This window comes from Hippocampus zosterae, chromosome 20, assembly GCF_025434085.1.
Source record: "Hippocampus zosterae strain Florida chromosome 20, ASM2543408v3, whole genome shotgun sequence".
Lineage (NCBI taxonomy): Eukaryota > Metazoa > Chordata > Actinopteri > Syngnathiformes > Syngnathidae > Hippocampus > Hippocampus zosterae.
This window is the reverse complement of record NC_067470.1, coordinates 1,670,221-1,689,682: the sequence shown is the minus strand read 5'-3', so window position 1 is coordinate 1,689,682 and position 19,462 is coordinate 1,670,221. Positions and strand designations below refer to the sequence as shown.

Sequence of the window (19,462 nt, the reverse complement as noted above, 5' to 3'; positions counted from 1 at the left end):
GATGTTTTTCATTGTGTGTCACCGGTTGCGTTTCCGAATAATTGTATTTCTTTTCTGTTTATATAAAGAGTAAACCTCAACTGGGAACGGCATTGAAACAGCACGAAGCCTCTTTTTGGAAAAGTTGTTGAGAGTATTGAGACTCTCTCACTCGAACACTTCTCTAAATAGTCAAGCTCCAAACCAAGCCTTGTCTGGATACTGTAAAAAGCAAACGCACACAAAAAAAAAAATCATGACAGCTTAAAAATCTACCACTTAGCTGGTGCATCAAGGATGTGTTCCAGGAGTGCTTACATCTGTTGTATGAGCCGTGCAATTGACTGACGGCGAGTCCATGGTCGACACACCGATTCTGTTGCCACCATCCAATTGGGAAGGACTCCAACTAAGCCGCCACCCTAATGAGGACAAGCGTTACGGAAAATGAATGAATGAATGGATGGATATTATTTAACGGCGTTAATGAGTTTCGCGTTTGCTTCGTTGGTTCAACCAGATTGCACGAAAACAGCTTCAGCGATTTCCAGTGTAAACGATGTGGAAGGGGTGGCGTACCATCACAGAAAGGGCCCTTGGGAATTGATGCGCAGCCAGGATTCATTATAAAAAAAAAAAAGCTTTTGTTAAAGCATTTTCTGAAGTAGCTCACTGAATATTACATCCTTTGAAAGGGCATTTATATCCTACGATTTGTAGTTATGTACTGAAATCCCAACGTCAGCTGGGATCTTGGCTCCGGCTCCATTCAGATGTATTTTCATCCTAACATGACAACAAAGCCTTTTTCGAGAGCGCCGGTGTACCTAATGAACCGCCCCCCCACCCAGAGTGTGCATTCACAACATGTCCTGTTGCCCGCAGCTTCCACAACAGCCTGCTGATGAGAGTGAGCCACGAGTGTCCTTGAGACAAAGGTCCTGCAGGTCCCCTACCCATTCCCGGACCATTAAATGGTCATGTTGACCTCTGCACCTGTTGTGTAGAGTGGCGCCATGCCCACCAAGAGGAGCGAGCAATTTAGCATCTTCAGCAACTCAAGCGTTGACTCGGTGAGTGCAAAAATGTCACTCGAAATCTGCTCATTGGTTTCAGTAGCTTCTTATTTCATGCAGATGTGCCAAAAATGTTTTTTTTTTGTGCACAGGTCAAAGCAGTCGTGTTTGCTGCAATATCGTGGCACCATGGTGTCAAGAAATTATAGTCAAATAAGCCAAGTGCTAACTACACAAAAGTAGTGCTTTGCCGCCATCTCATGGCACCTTGGTGACCATAAAAATGTAGACGTGAGTTGTGGAGATTCATTTTGACAAACGTAGTGCCTTTGTTGATATCTTGCGGAACCTCTGTACCAAATCACAACATTGAAGTGAGTTGAGGAGCATCAACTAGACTTTGTGTGACAGTGTTGTTTGGTGGTGTTGCCCCTTTAGATTTTTCTAAAATGTTCTGTCAATCAAGGTTGGAAAATACTGTCATAACCCATGCGTCCGTCAAAGGTTATTGATATGGAGAGCAGGAATAATTCATTTTATCGGTCGGAGGATTGCTGCGCGACTCCTGTTGTTGTTGGGCGTGAGGCTGCCGTTGCCATGGAAACAGCCGGCCAGCATCCTCGGGGGCGTGCCTGCTTCTGCACCAGAGGCAGCCGGCCGAGTCCCAAACAAATCCACCCCAAGAGGGAAGAATAAAAGCGGCAGACGGCGAGTCGTGACAGCCAGTTGAGTTGTGTGCCGGGGAGTGAATGAATCAAGCCTCATCCAGATTTCAAACGGCATCGCCGTGGTGACTCGCACTCAAACAAGGGCGAGTCGATCGAAGTGGTTGTTTGTCGGGGAGGCAAATGGTTGCGGATGCATTATTCTTCCTCTTTTGATGTGTGTATTCGATCTCGTCGTGCCTCATTCCTTCCCTTGCCTGAATACAAACGCAAGCGGCACGAACACTTAGCTCTCCAGAGGCCATGTGTGGCTCCAGCCAAGCTCTCGCTGATTATTACCTTTCAGGTTATTGCAGGAGTGTAGTGTAGCTTTTTGGAGGATGACATGAACTTTGATTTATGTTCTTACTTCCTTGCGAGGTAGGAGTCACGCTGCAGTGTGCATGGCAATGTTGATTGGAAGCCAAGGGGGTGCTTTAGCATCATGTGGCTCTCCACTTCCTCCTAGTGGAGAAATCAAGTAGTGATTCTGAGATTATTATTGTTTTCCCTGTTGGGTGTTTTTCCACAGCTGTCAACAAATGCAGATGTTTTTGCACATTTACTCATTCGACGTTGTACCATTGTACTTTCCTTGTCTTTGTTTTATTTATTGATTTAACATTTAACCCCGTTATTGGCCAACACGCTAATATTGCTAACAGTTCATCATAAGCACGGAATCTATAACCGTATGACACTGGGTGGGCGGGGGCTAGGGTACCAATGAGCTCCGCGTCTTAGCCGTCCACTCTCATGATTGGCGGTTTCCGCTGTTAATCAAATCTCTGCCTGCTGGAGACTTTGTGGATGTTTGTCGAAGTAACCTCGGAAAGCGTTGCAAGTTTGTCGCGAAGCTGACAATACTGCCCCTTTCGCCAATTCCTCGCCTTACAACACAAGCCTTGCTGTCAACTACTAGCACCTTGCACATTTTATTCCAGAAAAATCTCACGAGGATATTTTTATTTCCCATTCCGAGGCGACCTGCGGGGGAGCTAACCACTGTTAGCATTGGGCTAGCAGTATGTCAACCACAAGAAAAACTGTCATCATCATCCTCCTCCTCCAGTCCGGGGACTTTGCTCCACGACTCGGTATGTTGGCACAACGACCTCGCGATGGCCGGTGTGTGGCCGAGGATAATCCAGGTGGCACGACTGTGCTTCGAGGGCACGTTAGGTGCGAGTTGGCAAAGTGCTGATACTGTAATGGCGCAGGGTCAGGCTTGCTAAACAGGCGGCTAGGCTAGGCTAATGTTAGCCCTGTGTAAACAGCTGTGACCGACAAGTGAGTCCCTAAAGTGTCCTCTTTGCATTCATTTCTTTTTCCATTGCTTGTCCGCTTTCACTCAAAAAAATGTGTATTGTAGTAGAAGTTCCTCGACTTGCATTTTAACTTGGACGCATCGTGTTCCTAATGAAATAGTAGTTTGTTTTTACATGTACAATAAACACGACGAATCACCGTTGTTTGCGTCACAGTTGTTCAACTCAAGTAAACAAAAACGCTTTATTCTTGACTCTTTAAATTTGCACGATTGAAATATCCTATCGATACACCTGATACCAGTCATTAAACAGTACCCAATAAACAATCTTTAGAACTTTTGTGTGTGTTGTGAAATTCGCAGTTGAGCATGATTTTGGGGTGGTGGTGTTTTTAGGCAATGGTATAAGATAACATAAGAAAACCTTGATTAGTCTCGCAATGGAGAAATTCCCAATTCACAGCAACAAAGTTATGAAAAGAAGTAGAACAACAAAATATAGGAGCTGCTGGAAAGGCAGCCACTCTCGCGTCGCCAGTTTGAAGTCAAAATAACAAAAATAACACAACACATAGGACACAGGACGATGTATGTGATGTAACTCAAGCCAGATGGTGTGTTTTTGATTTCTTGAAAATTACCGATGACGTGTTGTTTTCACCACCAACTGCTCTAGGTTGTGCTGGATGCCTCACACATGGCCACGGTGTGACTTTTCCTGCAAATGGATGATGGTTCGCCTGGTACTCTTCCTCTCTGGATGCTTCCGGAATGTAAACAAGGAATCTCAGGTTAAATGCTGTTCCATATTTTCACTTTGGGGTTCTACTCTCTATCTGTGGAATCGTTGCAAACGTTTCAGCTTGTGTTGAGTAGCAATGTTTTTTTTAATTGTCCTATCAATGTTCTTGGTGTTGTGTCATGAGATGATACAATGGCATACTTGTTTGAATAATCTGAAAGTGGCCAAAGGTTCTGCTACTATGAGAAATGATTTCAAGGTAGGTTATGTCAGATTTATTCATCCAGTGCTTGAAGCGTATACATTGCAAGTATTGATCTCATTTAAGTTTAATATTTGAGGAATTTTCAGAGGGGGGAATAGATGAGCACTGAACATGCCACTAAAATCCCCGTAACAAACAATTGACTGCTATTGTACTGACCACACTGCTTTTCTCACCAATAATCTTCCATATGTGCTAGTTAAGGCAAGTTTTTGGTGTCTGTGTTTGAAACGTGACAAAAAAATTTGAGCTGTTGACATCTTGAAATTTTGGCCCTGGCCAAAAATTGGTTGATATTGTTAAATGAAACTTGCCAACAAATCAAAGGGGTGGAATACGAAATGGGAATAAAATGAGGAGAAATAGTTTGACTCTAATTTGAAGGGTTTTTTTTAAATTGTCGAACTGATTGAATGCATTATATTAAACCGTTTTACGTCATTTCCATCGACTATTTATATGTATTAGCATTTAGTTCTGTAATAAAAGTTTGTCCAACCCCAGTATAAATCACTAAATTGGGATTAAAATGTATTTATGTTGGAGCAAAGTTCCCCCTCCTCCGTCCCAGTCGTTGGCGTTCCCCGGTTCCCCCCTCCTCTTCTCCGCGGACCCCACGGCCGGTTGTGTGGAGCGCGCACGCGTGCCAAGCTGCGTGGGAATGGCTGTTGAAGCGATGGAGGGGGTTGGGCCGCGCGCAGGCAGCCGAGCGAGCGAGCGCTGCACGAGTTCCTAATGTCCGCCATGTTGGCCATGGCGCATTGAACCGGGGAGGGTGAGCGGAGCGCCAGAGGAAAGCACACCGACACACAGCCGCCGAGACGCGGGCCCGCCCGGCTCTGCTCGCGTCACTACGCACCCCAGCCAAGCCCCGATCGAACGGCCCGCTCAAAGAGACCGTCCCGGATCCATCAATGATAACTAGAGGCAGGATTCCTCGCAGATAGACTAGATTAATGCTGCATTGGCTAATATAAGTGTAAAAAAATGAATAAATTGTCGTTTCGGGCGCGGGCGCTGGATGCTAGTAAGCCCCTGCCAGTCTTCCGCTGCGAGGATTTACCGGACTTGCACGAATATGCTTCGATCAACCGGGCAGTGCCGCAGATGCCGACCGGGATGGAAAAGGAGGAGGAATCGGTATGTTTTTTTTTTCAGCGGCCCGGTGGAGTCTCGGCGACGTTTTTTTTCCTCCCCCCACCTGGCGGCAACAACCCAGCCTCTACGCTGCCTGCGCAGGCTCGCTCAAAATGGCTACCGCGTCTGCGCTTGCCGAGCACACGACGACGGATTCTCGGCCAATTCGTCGCATAGAGGCCTCGCTGCAACGCGGGCGTCGTCGCGGGGACTTGAGCGGTCGAGACGCCGCCGGTTGGCCGCGTCGCGCCCGCTCGGTCCGCCACAAAATGCGGGGGAGCGCACAAAGAAGTCACGTGACGTGTATCGGTTCCACCATTTTGTTGACTTTCCGCGGGCGGGCTGTTTGGGCTAGTCCGCAAGGCCGCGGTGTACCTTCCGCGTGCGAAGGCCAGGGGGAGACGCTGAGCCTCCGCCGGCTTTTGACAGCTGTTGTCGGCGGAGTTGACAGCTCTCGAGGCGGCCATGTGCGTCGTTACGCCGCCTTGTCGGTGCCGGCTCGGGGATGATTGAATCCAGTTTCACTTTTGAATCAGTGCACGTGGAGGGCAGCACATTGTCGCTTGCTAACTACATCATTGTAGCTAACGCCATTGGGCCGCAATTATTTTAGCGACTTTTCAACTCAGTTGTGGAATTTTTTTAAAATCATCCCCTGAATTGGTTGGTTTTGTATATTTTTTTCGTAAAGTTAGTAGACTTAATGGTGCTTCACACGTTATATGAACGAGGTGTGTTTAAAGTAACTACACTTAATTCAATTGATACTAAATTCAAGGTCATGTATGGTCTTAACTGTAATGGGAGTCACTTGCCCCATTAAAGTTAAGCAAACAAATCCGCTCTAAATGGAGTTTAAAATAATTAAAGAACTGTAGAATTATTGAGCTTGTATTTCTTTTAATGTGTAAAGTTCCTCCTGTTTTCTCAACTCTCGTCTGTTCATGCAACTGTAGACACCTTGACGTTCCAAGCGCTCTGCATGTTTTGATTGGCTGCTGGGTTGAGTCTTGATCGTTTCAGGCATAAAACACGGTACCTGCTCAAGATAGGACACAAAATTTGCAATTGTGATCCCATGAGATGGTATCTCATCGAGTATTCAATTTTGGGGGGTTTATTGTCAAGATAAGTAAAACATTGCAAATATGTTCCAAATGGTTCTTCACCGTTGGTCAACCTTCTGAAAACCGTGACCAAATAAAGAAAACCAAATTGACTACATTTACAAGTGTTTGCCGGTTGATGAGATTCCATCTTTTTGGTCAAAATATTGCATATGTTCCACATTTATGAATAACTTTGGGCTTTTTTTTTTTTAATGGCGAGGCAAGTCATCTTTACAATCCATATTCATTTAAATTAGCTGGAGCTTGAAGTGCATTCATTGCGGTTGTATTTGAAACCCTCCCGTGTCCCCCGCTCCACTGCCACACTCTAGTCCCAGAGCTCATCAGCAGGCGAGCCCATCTGTGATGCTGTGCGGCAGACACAAACGTCAGGGAAAACACAGACGGGGCCGCCAAGTCAGCAGAAATCCAGCCCCTCTCCTGTCGCGCCCCTCAGCCCCCACCTCCCCTAGCGGCATTACATAACCGAGTGACAAAAGAGATAGAGGGCTGTTTTACTACAGGCGGCGTGGCTTAACTCCATGACCTACATCCACCGCAGGGTCAGTAGAACTCTGGGAGTGGACTTGCCTGACCGCATGTTGGCCGCTGAACATGCACTGATCAGTAACACACCTGTGTTGATAAACGGAAGCAAGGGTATGTTCAGCAGGCACAAACTTCGCTTTTTTTAATACATAAATGAGAACGAATGTTCTAGTTATCCAATGTGGCCTTGATGCCTTGATTCACTTCGCAGCTCAGGCAATCATAAACGACTTTCCTAAAAACGCATGCTGGAGGCAACTCTTTGGTTGCTTTAGGAACCCTTATTTTTATTTATTTTTTATTTTTTTGGAAGGCATTTTCTTTTGCTTTGGAACATTTAATTATAAGAAAGTGCTCCCCCCCCCCCCCCTCTTCCTTTCGGACTCTATGCAACTTTGTGGCCCTGTCAGAAAATGAAGCTTGTTCACAGAACATTTTGTTCGCAGACTGCCCTTTTATGTTCACTGCAGTGGCAGATTTGTGATTATTGGACTAGATTGTGTGTTACCAAAAGGTGTTTTGTCATTATTTTTCCGTTTTGAGTTGCAGACACCTTCTTTGTTCACTTTTGTTTTCAGTCACCATAGCATTGATTACGTTCTTGCCAAATAGTTGCAAATTGTGCTTGTGAACTGTTCCCAAGAGGCAGAACAGTGTTGCAATTGGCATGTATTGAGAAAATCCAAGTTGAGTGGTATGAAAACCTTGAGTAAAATTATAACGATACATCTTGTCAGTTCTCCTGCAATCATGACTTTAAAAAAAAACTAAATGGATGCAAACGTTTTTGCGGATTTGAAACCATGACTTTTGGAAGTTGGCATACGTTGTGGCTTTTGGTTTCATTTGTTGTCAGAAATGGCGTTGTGTTTTAATTGAGCTGCAACCTGATGGCGTTGCAAATATTTGAGTGATAGTTTGATTTGTAATTTCTAGATGTTAAACAAAGTGGCCCCTTATTGATGAGGACAATATCTTGACGATTAAAAAAAAAAAATACTTGTCAGCATCTTGGCTATATTTCTGTGACGCCATTTTTGCCATGTTTGGCTGACCCACTTTATAGATGCCGGCCAAGGAAATGTGGCTGTAAAAATGTTGTAGCCTGTCAAAACGAGTGGGAGCTCTGTCAAAAAAAAAAAAAAGTTGAGAGAACAAGCCGTAACTGTATCAGCCATCTGTTGCGTCCTGTTCCAAGTCCTGGCATGGTGAGGAGAAGCTTCACTTGAACTCATATTGATGAGTGGCATCGTTTGTTTTGTTTGTTGCTTGTAGACATCAGTTTATGTTTCTTATTTTAATAAGCTTGCATCTGCTTTTGAGACGTTCCTCATCCAGGTTCGTGCGACGTCACGATCGAAACGGCGTTAACGGCTCGTGTCTCCCGTCGTCTGGCAGGAGCACCATCTCCAACGGGCCATCTCGGCGCAGCAGGTCTACGGCGAGAAGCGGGACAACATGGTCATCCCCGTGCCCGAGGCCGAACGCAACATCACGCACTACGAGTCGCTCTACCCCGGGGAGTTCAAAATGCCAAAGCAGCTTATTCACATACAGCGTGAGTCGTCGTCGTCGCGGTAATCGTTTTTGTAAGAAGCTGCCGCGCCGCTGCTTTACGCCCACCGTCGGCAAATCCCAAACGCGTTCTGTCAAGCGAAATCGCTTTTCTGGGGAGTGAATCCGTCATCTCTCGAATGACGTGGCGTGAATGGGTGTCTCGGTTACAACTTACGTCTTGATTTCGCCACTCACAGTCTCCTCCTCTCTCGTCTCGCCGCAGCTTTCGGTTTGGACACGGAGCAGCCGGACTACGACCTCGATTCGGGGGACGAGACTTTTGTGAATAAGCTAAAGAAGAAAATGGAAATCACAGCACTGCAGTTTGAAGAGATGATCGACCGCCTGGAGAAAGGCAGCGGACAGCAGGTAAAGCTCATCAAAATGCACGAGCGCTGATTGCTCACACTGCAGCTCAATTCCGTTTTTGTGTGTGTGTGTGGGGGGGGGGGGAGCGTTTCACTCCAGGCCTTAATTAATACATATATGTATATGATCTCGTTTCTTTGTAGTTTGTCAGTCTCCAAGAGGCCAAGCTGCTGCTGAAGGAGGACGACGAACTGATCAAGGAGGTGTTTGACTACTGGAGCCGCAAGCGGAAGACGTGCAAGTTTGGAACCTTCGTCTCCAACATCAAGCAGGAAAAGCGGGACGGCTCGAGCACCAGCGACCCCTACGTGGCCTTTCGCAGACGGACGGAGAAGATGCAGACTCGGAAGGTCGGCTTACATACATGTCGGGAGTCTCTCCCCCCCCCCCCCCCACCCCCCCATGTTGTCGCAACTGAACGTGACGGAGTGGTGCGGGGGAGAAAAAAAATGGATGTTGCCATTTTCAGAACCGCAAGAATGACGAGGCGTCATACGAGAAGATGCTGAAGCTTCGCAGGGACCTGAGCCGCGCCGTCACCATCCTGGAGATGATCAAGAGGAGGGAGAAGAGCAAGCGGGAAATGCTGCACCTCACGCTGGAGGTTGTAGAGAAGCGGTGAGACACACCTGCCGTTACTGCCTCCCCCCCCCCACCCCCTGAAAAAAAATCGTTCCATGCAACTTTGTGCATTGCTTTGACTGGCCCTGCGTTGTGCTTTCATATTAGGAAGACTGCCTCTTGAAGGTGCTTTACAGCTACCCCCCCCCCCTTATTTTTTTTAATGCTCTAACCTTGTCGCACGGACTTTTTCCTCGCCCCGCAAAGCGGAGCCCCCGTTATCCACCCCAACACGACACCCCAAACGGAATGAATTTCCTGCCCAAACCGTGAGCGCAAATTGGAGCCCTCTCCTTGAAGTGCCTTTTTGATTTGTCATGACATTTCAATTTCCGCTTCTTATCCGCCCGTCTCGGTTGCACGGTCGCCAGCGTTGACGCTCTCTCTCCGCACTTGTGTTGGTTCGCGCCGTTTGCCGGCGCCGATGTCGAGAGGCCCGGGTGCAAAGCGAGCAGCACGGCGTCGGTCGCAAAGTGTCGATCTCGAGTGTTGGAGGAAACGTGGTTTTGCAGCAAAAAAAAAGTGCTGTAATTGGTGCCTGGAGTTCTCTTCCGGGTTTTGTACTTTTGAGCGTGTCTGCAGAATAGGGTTATACCGGAGACAAATTCCTTGTGTGTTCTACATACTTGGCCAATAAAGATGATTCTGATTCTGATTCTGATAGTGTTTGATCGAGTAGTCTGACGCTTACAAATAGGGATGTCTGTTGAACTGACCCCCACTGGACTGAGAGATAAAACAAGCTTATCGGAACATGTTAATGGTAGTTTGCCGAAGTCTTTGGCACATGTACACGACGCCCACTTCTAGTGCATTTTTTTATTTTTTAATCATTTATCAGCCTTTTAAAAAAAATAATAAATGGGTGATAAAAAATGTTGTGAACTGTTACTAAAGGCCAGGTTGTCATTGTAAATTTGTTCGGTAAATAAGTCTTTTGGCTCATAGTTTGTCGTCTATTTACAGTTGAAAACGTTAACACGGGCAGTTCTGGACATAGTTCTGTGGGGTGTCTTTTCCTGTTTTGTTTAGTTTTTCCTCCGCGACACGGCTCGGTCGCTGGTGTGGAGTCATTTATTTGATCCCGGTCGTTCATTCCCCAAACAGAAACACCATGCCTGACTTTGGCAGCGAGGTGATGGCAGAGGCGCTGGCCCAGCAGGCTCTGGTGAAGCCCGTCTACACCATCCCCATTATTCCCAGTGCCAACCAGTACCGACACCAGGACCACTTGGACATGAAGGACTACAAGAAGGTAAAAAAGCAAAACAAGCACGCCGCCCCCTTTTGGATGGTTCCGTGGCAGCGTGTTAATTCTGTGGACCCAAAATATTTGATCGAGAGCTGGGATTGCGTCTGTTTGGGTGTCGCAACACCTCATTACACCGCTTTATAGTTGCTCTTGTGTCATCCGTCGTCATTATGACTCAATTAGCTCTCGTGACCAACAAGCCCGTCTGCCACCGTGCCCCCCCCCCCCCCCCAATCTCCTCAGCTTTTTGTTTCACAGATGCCTTTTGCCTCCCCTTAGTTGCCGTTGAGTGGCTTCTTTGCTGTCATTTCACGTCCTCACAGCTGAAAACGGATCTGACTAATTCTTGCTTGAGTGTGCTCAGTCTGGGGGTGGGGGAAGGTGTTCCATGAGGGGTGAGCGGGAGCAAGGATGGTTTATGGCGGGGGGAGAGGGGGGGACAGGACGGCCATCTGGCTCGTTGGCGACGGCATCTGGCACGTGTTGCCATCTGCATATCAATGGCGCTCTTCCTCACTCAGTCCAAAAACGTCTCCTCCAACTTGCCCACCCCCCTCATTTATCTCTCTCTCCTTCCCCCCCCCCATCACCCCCAGCAGGAGAAGACGGAGGTTGTGCGAACCAAAAGGAAGTATGAAAAGAAGCCCAAGATCCCCCCTCAGTCAGCGCCCCATCACGCGGGACCCTCGGTGTTCAATCTCAAGGACCTCAACCAGTATGACTTTCCCAGCTCCGACGACGAACCCTTGTCACAGGTAAAACCAAGTCAAGAAAGAGAAAGAAAGAGAGTCAAGAGTTTTTTTTATTCTTTGGATTATTGTCTAAATTGCAGCCTTTGCGATTTGAAAATTGTGTTCGGTATCATTGTTTTTGTTTGAAGATACTGGAGAAACATTGCTCTTAAAAAAAGATTCATTCAGATTGTTGAGCAGTCCAAATTGCCTTCAGTGTTGACAAAGGCCCCCCCACCCTTTCGATTGTAGACTTGAAATTGTCTTCAAATCTTGAATAGCGACGGAAATTCGAACTTGGTGTGTTGACGAGTCGAAATTGTCTTTTCTGTTTACGAAAATGTGCGCTGGGTTTCCGGGGGACTCAAAAAGCGTCTTTGTTTGGGCAAACAAAACAAACAAAGCATCCGGCCACGCTCGCTCTGTAATCATCAACATTGAGCCGGCTGAGCTCATTTTCGCGCCAGTGTTTTTATTGCTTGATTTGTGTTTCGTCCATTGTACAGATTCATTCAGGTTCCTCGGAGGCGGAAGAGGAGAATGACCCAGATGGTTGCTACGCATTTAGGAGGAAGGCCGGCTGCCATTACTACGCTGTGAGTGCTTTCTCGCTCGCTCTCCCTTTCCTGCGCTTCTATTTTTAATGTCGCGCCCATTAGTCTGAAGCACTGTGATGACTCCCCCCCCCCCCCCCCCCCCCCCTCCGTCTCTGCAGGCGAGTCCCGGCCAGAGCGGCAGCTGGCCGTGGGTCAGCCCGCTGGAGGGCGGCCTGGGTCACCCGCGCTTCCGTTACTGCCTGACCTCCCTAAACACGCCGCAGCGCTGCGTGGGTCTGGCGCGACGCCGCGTGGGCCGAGGGGGCAGGTGAGTGGAGAAACGCACAGTCACGAGGCGCTTCCCGGGTTTGACACCAAGCTAGCTAGCTTAATGCGGCTGAGGTTTTTGAGCCAGCGGCAGGCCCCCTACAATTTTAATATGCATTTAACTCGGCTCAAGGATCTTCTCTGAGGTGCGTGTTGGGGGTGGAGGGGGGGCAAATGTTCTTTTAATGCTGAACGAGCAGGGGAAATGATAGCGCGTGCTGCAGAAGCAGCTGCTCTGGATGTTAGCGGCACGCCGGCTTCTCACCAGCCAGCCTTTTGACACATCTGAACATCAAGCCGCTTGCCGAAGTGTTGACTCCGTTCCCGCTCCGCTACCAGCCCCCCCCCCCCCCCCCCCCCACTCCCGCCGCGTTTGTCTCATGTCACCTTGTAGTTACGCAGATGACACGCGCGGCGGCGTCTGGCCGTGGGGCTGCCGAGTGTTTCATGCCAGCAAGGCAAAGCAAAATTACTTCTTGACGTGTGTTTGTCCAAAGTCTCTTCTCAGTTCATAGTCTGAAAAGTGGGGACGCATGCTGTTAGTGACCCGACCGTACACGCGTGTCCAGTGTTCTTCCCCGCACGTTTGCAAAAGGGTCACGCTGTGTCTTTGGCCGTTTCCAGGTTCTTGTTGGATCGTGCGCACGCCGACCTCGACGCCGTCTGTCAGTACTTGGACTCGGACCCGCAGCTCGACTCGCTCTCCTCGCCGCTTCCAGGCTTGCCACTCCGCAACTCCAGTACCTCAGAAACCAATACCTCGGACCCCACCGGCTCCTCCCGCCCGCTTCCCTCCCCCTCCTCCTCCTCCTCCTCGTCTTTGTCGCCCACCGTGACCGTGGACCTCAATCGGATTCTTTTGAACATAAAATCATGCCGCTGGAGGCATTTCCGACCGCGGACGCTATCCCAGCACGCTTGGGGAACGGGGGTCTCATCTCTGAAAGGATTTGGGGATTTTAGTCGGGCCATATCGGGACTAACTCGGAACCTGTCTGGAGGATCCTTCCCACAGAACCGCACTGGTCCGGCTGTTCCTGGCAAAAGTAAGTGGATGTTATTTATTCGATCGTCGATTCTGTTTTAACACCGACTCTTAACGCTCATGTTTTGTTGCTGATGTGTTCCGTCACCATTTTCTCTCGGGGACAGCGAGGACACGCGTGGCACTTGCCGAGTCATCTTCTTGCGTCATTTTGACTGCATCTCTTTGTTTCCAGTAAGCTGGACAGTCGTTCAACTTTACATTTCTTGCTATTTCAATCTTTCTTCGCCGGACTTGGTGGAGGTGTGACGGTGAAGGTGCTCGGTTTCCAAACGTGCATTTTCCCTTTGCTACTCATGAGTACCGCGATGTTACAAAGCGGAGGAAAATAATCTACTGGGTAGCCCGAGATCAAAAATTAACGATCTATGACAGCTTTCATCGTACGTCGATGTTTTTCTATTACGCTACGGTATATCTAAGAGGTCGACCCGCTCGGTGTCGGTTTTCAGCCTTTCATCATTGTGCTGCCGTGGAGCTCAACCTCAAAAGATGGAGTCCGTGTGATTCATTCATGTATTGATTCATTCATTGATGTGAGCGCACCTCTGGAGAGCGGCTCTTCCATGAATGGAAGCCTTTTAGTTCAACTTGCAGCTGCTCCCGCGAGAGCTGTCGTTTATCTTGGTCTTGTCTGTTTTTTTTTTTTGTCGTCGCTACATCTTGGTACTTGGTGCAGCTTTTTAAAATCCTGCTCGTCAAACTGGAATCAGGCGGCACCCACGCCGTCAAAACAAACAGAAGTCCATTTCTATAATTGCTCAGTCCAAAGACTGTTTTTCCCAAAGAGGATTTTCATGGCTTTCCGCATTGCATCAGAAAGAATGAATGACACAATTTCCATTTGCAGAAGCGGAAGCACGCCCCACTGGCTGTAGTAGAAAGAGTACTGTGAATGCTATCATTTGAAAATTGCGGTGCTGAGAATATACAGTTGAGGTTGTTTTTCAAACAAACCGGGACGTGGCCACAAACGAGCTGAACGGGAGTTGAGCCAAAAAGGCCTGAAGGCGTTCAACCGGACGCCAACGCGACTCTTTGCATGCTTGCCGGCCTTATCGGAAAAGTAACATCCACTTTCTCCGCTTCTTTTGCCCCGTTTCAGTGTTCACGGCGGAGCAGTACCAGCAGCACCAAGAGCAGCTGGCCGTCATGCAGAAGCAGCAGCTGGAGCAGAGCCAACATCAGCAGCAACACAAAAAGGAGCAACAGCAGCAACAGCAGCAGCAGCAGCAACAGCGACTCAAGGAGCAAAAGGAGCAGCAGCGGCAACAAATCCAACACGCCTACAACTCCCTGAGCGGGGCCGCCCCGATCATCAGTCAGGTGTCTACATCCCCGCCAGGTACCACGCATTGTCCGTGCACTCGTGAGACGATCCGCTGTCCGTCCGTTCAGGTTCTGGTGTCCAAGACCTTGGACCAGGCCAGCGCTCAGTTTGCGGCTTCGGCCCTGGTCACCGCCGACCAGCTCTTGACCTTCAAGTCCAAAGAGGAGCTGGTGCTGACCAGTGGAGTCAATGGCGTCCTGGGAGCAGGTTTGTTGCAACCGCCGCGCAGTTTTTGTCATCTCGGTTTGCTTTCAAGTCGCTGTTGACATATCGGGCTGCAGCGCTTGAATATTTTTGAATCAAGTATTCTACCGATCTATACTTTGTGTTCGCTGACAAAAAATAGCATGACGTGCAAGAAAGGTTCAGGTATTATTTTTGTCCACTTGGTTCCCCCATCTACGCAGGGTGCAACACAAACGGTGGCCCGACAGCCACCCGCAGGTCACTACCTGACAAAATCAATATTTTCTGAGAGGCTTAAATCATACGGAAGAAAGAAGGCATTAGCTCACAGGGAGCTAAAATGTCAGTAACGTCGTCGTTAGCACGTATCTTCCTTCTAAAGCCGGTTTGTTGGTTGGTTGTTGTCGCCAGGTGTCTTGAAAGGTTTGCATCTGTCCAGCACGGCCACAACGCTTCACCCCAGCCACCCGTCGCCCACCGCGGCCGCCCCCGCTTTCCTGCAGCCCCCGCCCCATCCGGCCGCGCCTCCGCCCACCGCCAACGCCGTCCCCCTCTCCCTGGCGGCCGCCCCGGGCAACCACGCGGCGCTCGGCCTGCTGGGATGCGCGCCGACCGGCACCGCCCCCGCCCCCGCCACTCAGGTCCTCATCGGTAACAACATCTGTCTGAGCGTTCCGTCGACCGGCAACCTGGCAGGGCGCCATCTGCCGCGCGGCCTGGCCGGCGTGCCGCCCTCTGCCTTAAAACTGTCCGCCGCCACCACCCTGCAGAAGCCCAAAGTCCCTGCCGCGCCATCATTGGACATCAACTCGAGGTGAGGACAAGATCGGAAATATTAGAAGAAAATTAAAATTTGTTTGGCATTATGTAGTGGAATCAGTTTTTTTAGGTCGCTTAACAACATGAATGGTTAAAAATCCGATGACCCCGGAGTTACTATCTAAAATAATATAATTTTTCAATTTTGAACCGTGGGCGGCCCTCTTTTGACAAATAATCAAACCCAGGCCATTTGAATTCTAATTAAAGTTCTCGGAATTTGATTTTAATAGAATGGTCCAACATCTGAATCTGAATGGACGTGAATCTTGCCCGTTGGAATCGTAATATAATCATATTGCAAATTGTAATCATTGTTATCTTATTCCAGTCTGTCCTCTGAGGTGAAATTAAATCGAGACATGTTACATGTTTCATTTTGTCATGAGCTGGATGTAAGTCAACCCCTTTTTGTGCGTTCTGGGCAGGGAGAAGCGCGAGGAGGACAAATCGTCTCTGAACAACATCGTGGACAACACAGTGGCCATGGAAGTGACGTAATGGCGGCGGAGGGCAGCCGAATCGATTTGAGTTTTCAGGTGCTGTGCATCGTAGCGTCGGGGTGGTGGGGTTTGGGGGGGGGGGGGTCAAAAAGGAACTGCCAGGATGACGGGCAGATCACCACGTCGTCCTTTTTAAAAACGTGTTTTGTTCTTTTTGTTACCTTTCAGAGACATGCGTGTGGTGTACATTGTGCATATGTGTACAGTAAGGACTTATTTGTACATACCACTTGAATACACAACTGTCCGTTTGTGATGTTTTGCACTTGGGAGCGAAAAAGAGAATGGAAAAAAAAAAAGTACGGTGTGTGTGTGTCTGTGTGTGGGAGTTGTATAGAGACGTTTTATCACATGCATGGTGCGAGATGCTGCTTTTGATCTATTTATTGTGCCGTGTTTACACTTTTTTTTTTTTTTGGTGGGAGTGGAGGACTCTTTATTTGTACACTGTACTTTTGTTCGCTTCCTGTGCTCTTATACATGTCAGCTGGCCGCAGGCTCCCGTGCATCTTTCTTACGTTGTCAACCCCAACCTGTCGGATGTGCTGAACGGCGCCTATTCAAACGGGGATGACGTCTCTTCCCAGAAGCCTTTGCTGCTTCGTTTTAAAAGCACTATTTTTGTGGGGGTTTTGTCTTTTCCGTCGATGGCTTTTTGATAACGACAATGCTGCTTTTTGTATTTTGGGTTGGAAGGGGGATCGTCCATTATTTCATGCAACAAGCCCCGGTTTTCTTTTGATATCATTTGAGTCGTTAAATCCCACCAACTTATTTTTTTGTATTAAGAGTTATTTTTCTATTTTGTGTTCTTGTGGTCAACTCGATTGTAAGCTTTTAAATGTCACGGTTTGGTTTGTTTGATGCATAGATGACGATAAGGGAGGCGACTGAACGTGTTTCATCATTCCAGTTTTTTAAGAGGGGAGAAAGCAAAATCAGGGGATCATAGCCCCCCCCCCCTCCTTTTTTTCTTTCTTTATTTGAGAAACTAACAAAAGAATCTCCAGATGGCTTTGAAGCCAACAAAACCACAAGTATTTTTTGGGTGCCTTCCTTTGGGGAATTTTATGACTTCTCTTCTGTGAAGAGTCCGGCACAAAGGCAGCATTACTTAGTAGTGCTTGTGCGCTTTGTGGAGGGGCTGGGGGGTGGTTCTTGAACACCGGCTCAGCTGGCGGGATGTCCTTGGGGTTTACTTGTCCCACCTGGAAGCTGAAAAAAAATGTAAGAAAAAAAAAAGAGAAAATGTGACAATTCCCAAATAAAATAAGACAATAAAGCCCAGGGCATTAAATGTGACTTACAATGTTGATTTCTTTTGTTTGTCTGTCCCGCATTAGCAATGAGCCTGTTCCTTCAATTCTTCCGATTTAAAATTCACCCTGAAATAACAGCGACTTTTTCCATTCATCCTCTTGATTGCTTGGTGAGTATGGTGAGTATGTTCTATTTTGAAATGTCCTACTTCATTTTATTTTTTAAATTCTGAACAGCTCCAGAAGCAGACTTGAGCGTTTCCCGATGGAAGGTAGCACGTGCATTTGCGGTTAAAGCGGACTGCAAGCTCCTTTTTCGGCACCTTGATTTAACTTAATATAACCGAAGTGCGCTGAAAATATCACAGAACTATCTTTACTTGCTGAAACCTGCTATATCATTAAGAGTTGGGACAAAAAGCATTTTTTGAGGATAATATAGCCTTTGAACTAAAATGCCACGGTGGAAGTTAGGTGAGCTGCTTCTGTAGTTCAATTGGACTTAAAAACAAATTAACATTGTTTTACACATTGGGTCACAAACCTGCTTTCCTCCTGCGCATCTACGATACTAAATCTAACTGTGCATCCTAAACTGTTTGTGTAGCTCAATTGGACTTTTGGATGTCACATAAAAATGAAACTTGGGGGGGAAATCGTTTCATCTGCAATTGCAGCATAGGGCTCATATTCCGCCCAACCCCCTCATTCAAATAGTCAAAGCATTCATCCTTGAGGTTATCCATCCCACGTACAGAACTATTTACACAAAGCACCAATTTTCAAGATCAAATTACACCGAGTCACAGCTAAATAGGGACCGAATATCAGGAACATCTCAGGACACGGTCCAAATTCTTCAATTGACACTGTAATTGGCCATCCTGACCGCTAGGTTGCGCAACTGCATCGTCATTGCGCTTTCAAGAGGTCCACCGGGACAAATTGGGGTAATTGGCAGCGGTGCATTTTTACCAGGTGGCCTACAGAAATCAAGAAAAAATTCCTTAATCTTTCATGTAATCAGAGGCAAATGTATGGCCAACGCTGTTTTAAAGGATAATCTTTTCACGTGACGTGTGAACGACCAATAACATCACAGTCTGGAGATGAAACGCTGATTACTTGAAGGGTTTCCCTCACCCCCGTGATTATTTTATTAACCCACTTCGTTATTTTGTCGTTTTTTTCAAATCTAATAATTATGAACCAAACAATGAACCCTCGTTCAACCAATTAAACATCAATTACAAATATAGACTGCATTTTTTTAAACTGGTCGGATTAGTCAAAGTAAATAAACGCATGAATAAAATACGTAAAATAAAATGGTTCTTGATCAATTTGTGATTTTATATATCCACATTTATGTAGCTCGTTAAAATACGTATGTGGTAAAAATGTTTTAGCGCCGCCGTGTGGACAAGTGTTACGAGTGCAGCCTGTCGTGAGCGCACACGCGCATGCATACAGTACAGCTAATCTCCGGAGCTGTCGTGGAATGAACTACTTGTGACTTGACAACTTTTTTGTTTTTGTTTTTCTTCCAGACAATCAAACCAAGTGAATCACGCATGGACCCACTCACTTCCACCGAGCTCGTCATCCTTGTGGGAAAGCGTGCGGGAGGGGGCTCAAGGGCTTATCGAGGACCAACAACCCGATACTTAACGTGAAAGCCGCGTCGGTTTATTAGGACCAGACGCCGTTAGCCCCTAAATTGAGAGGAATCTGACGGGCAGATTCCTTCGAAAAAGAAAAACAAACCCAAATCACATTTCTGCCATTCTGTCTGTCAAGTGCTAGTCCCCCTCCCCACGCACACACACACAAAAAATAGCAAATTAGTCCCAGGGGCCTTTTGGCTAATCAGAGAAGACACAATCATGATGGCATCAAAAAAACGGCCAACTCCCTTTTACTGCGTTATTGTTGGCCAGGCAGACAATGGAAAGCCGGGCGACGAGGTGTCCAAACATTTTATGTTGGCACAAAGGGCTCCAGCAAGACCATTTGTCGTCATGAGTGAGGGAATTACAACACCTAGGCGACATGTCTTTCCTGTGCCGCTGAAATGTTTGCGGCCACTCGTGATGCCTGCTGTTTGTTTGTTTTTTTTGCGCGGGTCTGTGTGAGCAGTTTTCTCATAAGTGGCT

The 19,462-nt window shown here is 47.5% G+C and overlaps 1 protein-coding gene across 5 annotated transcripts; it reads left to right on the top strand.

Annotated features, from left to right (window-relative positions):
- The first annotated feature begins 2,467 nt into the window (after nt 1-2,467).
- Nucleotides 2,468-17,359, top strand: LOC127593299 (enhancer of polycomb homolog 1-like). 5 transcript variants are annotated; one of them, XM_052054645.1, is made up of 14 exons: nt 2,468-2,796; nt 3,646-3,760; nt 8,170-8,329; nt 8,552-8,697; nt 8,841-9,047; nt 9,167-9,315; nt 10,426-10,573; nt 11,167-11,325; nt 11,808-11,897; nt 12,017-12,165; nt 12,789-13,210; nt 14,315-14,746; nt 15,137-15,539; nt 15,973-17,359. In XM_052054645.1, exons 2-14 carry the CDS (start codon nt 3,656-3,658, stop codon nt 16,043-16,045), a joined length of 2,643 nt encoding a protein of 880 aa, XP_051910605.1. In that variant the 5' UTR covers nt 2,468-2,796; nt 3,646-3,655; the 3' UTR covers nt 16,046-17,359. The 5 variants fall into 5 exon arrangements, with proteins under 5 accessions (XP_051910605.1, XP_051910606.1, XP_051910604.1 ...); XM_052054646.1 differs by having other exon boundaries at nt 2,469-2,796; nt 3,646-3,742; XM_052054647.1 differs by lacking the exons at nt 2,468-2,796; nt 3,646-3,760 and adding an exon at nt 3,790-5,116 and having other exon boundaries at nt 14,315-14,535; nt 14,608-14,746.
- The last annotated feature ends 2,103 nt before the right edge of the window (nt 17,360-19,462 follow it).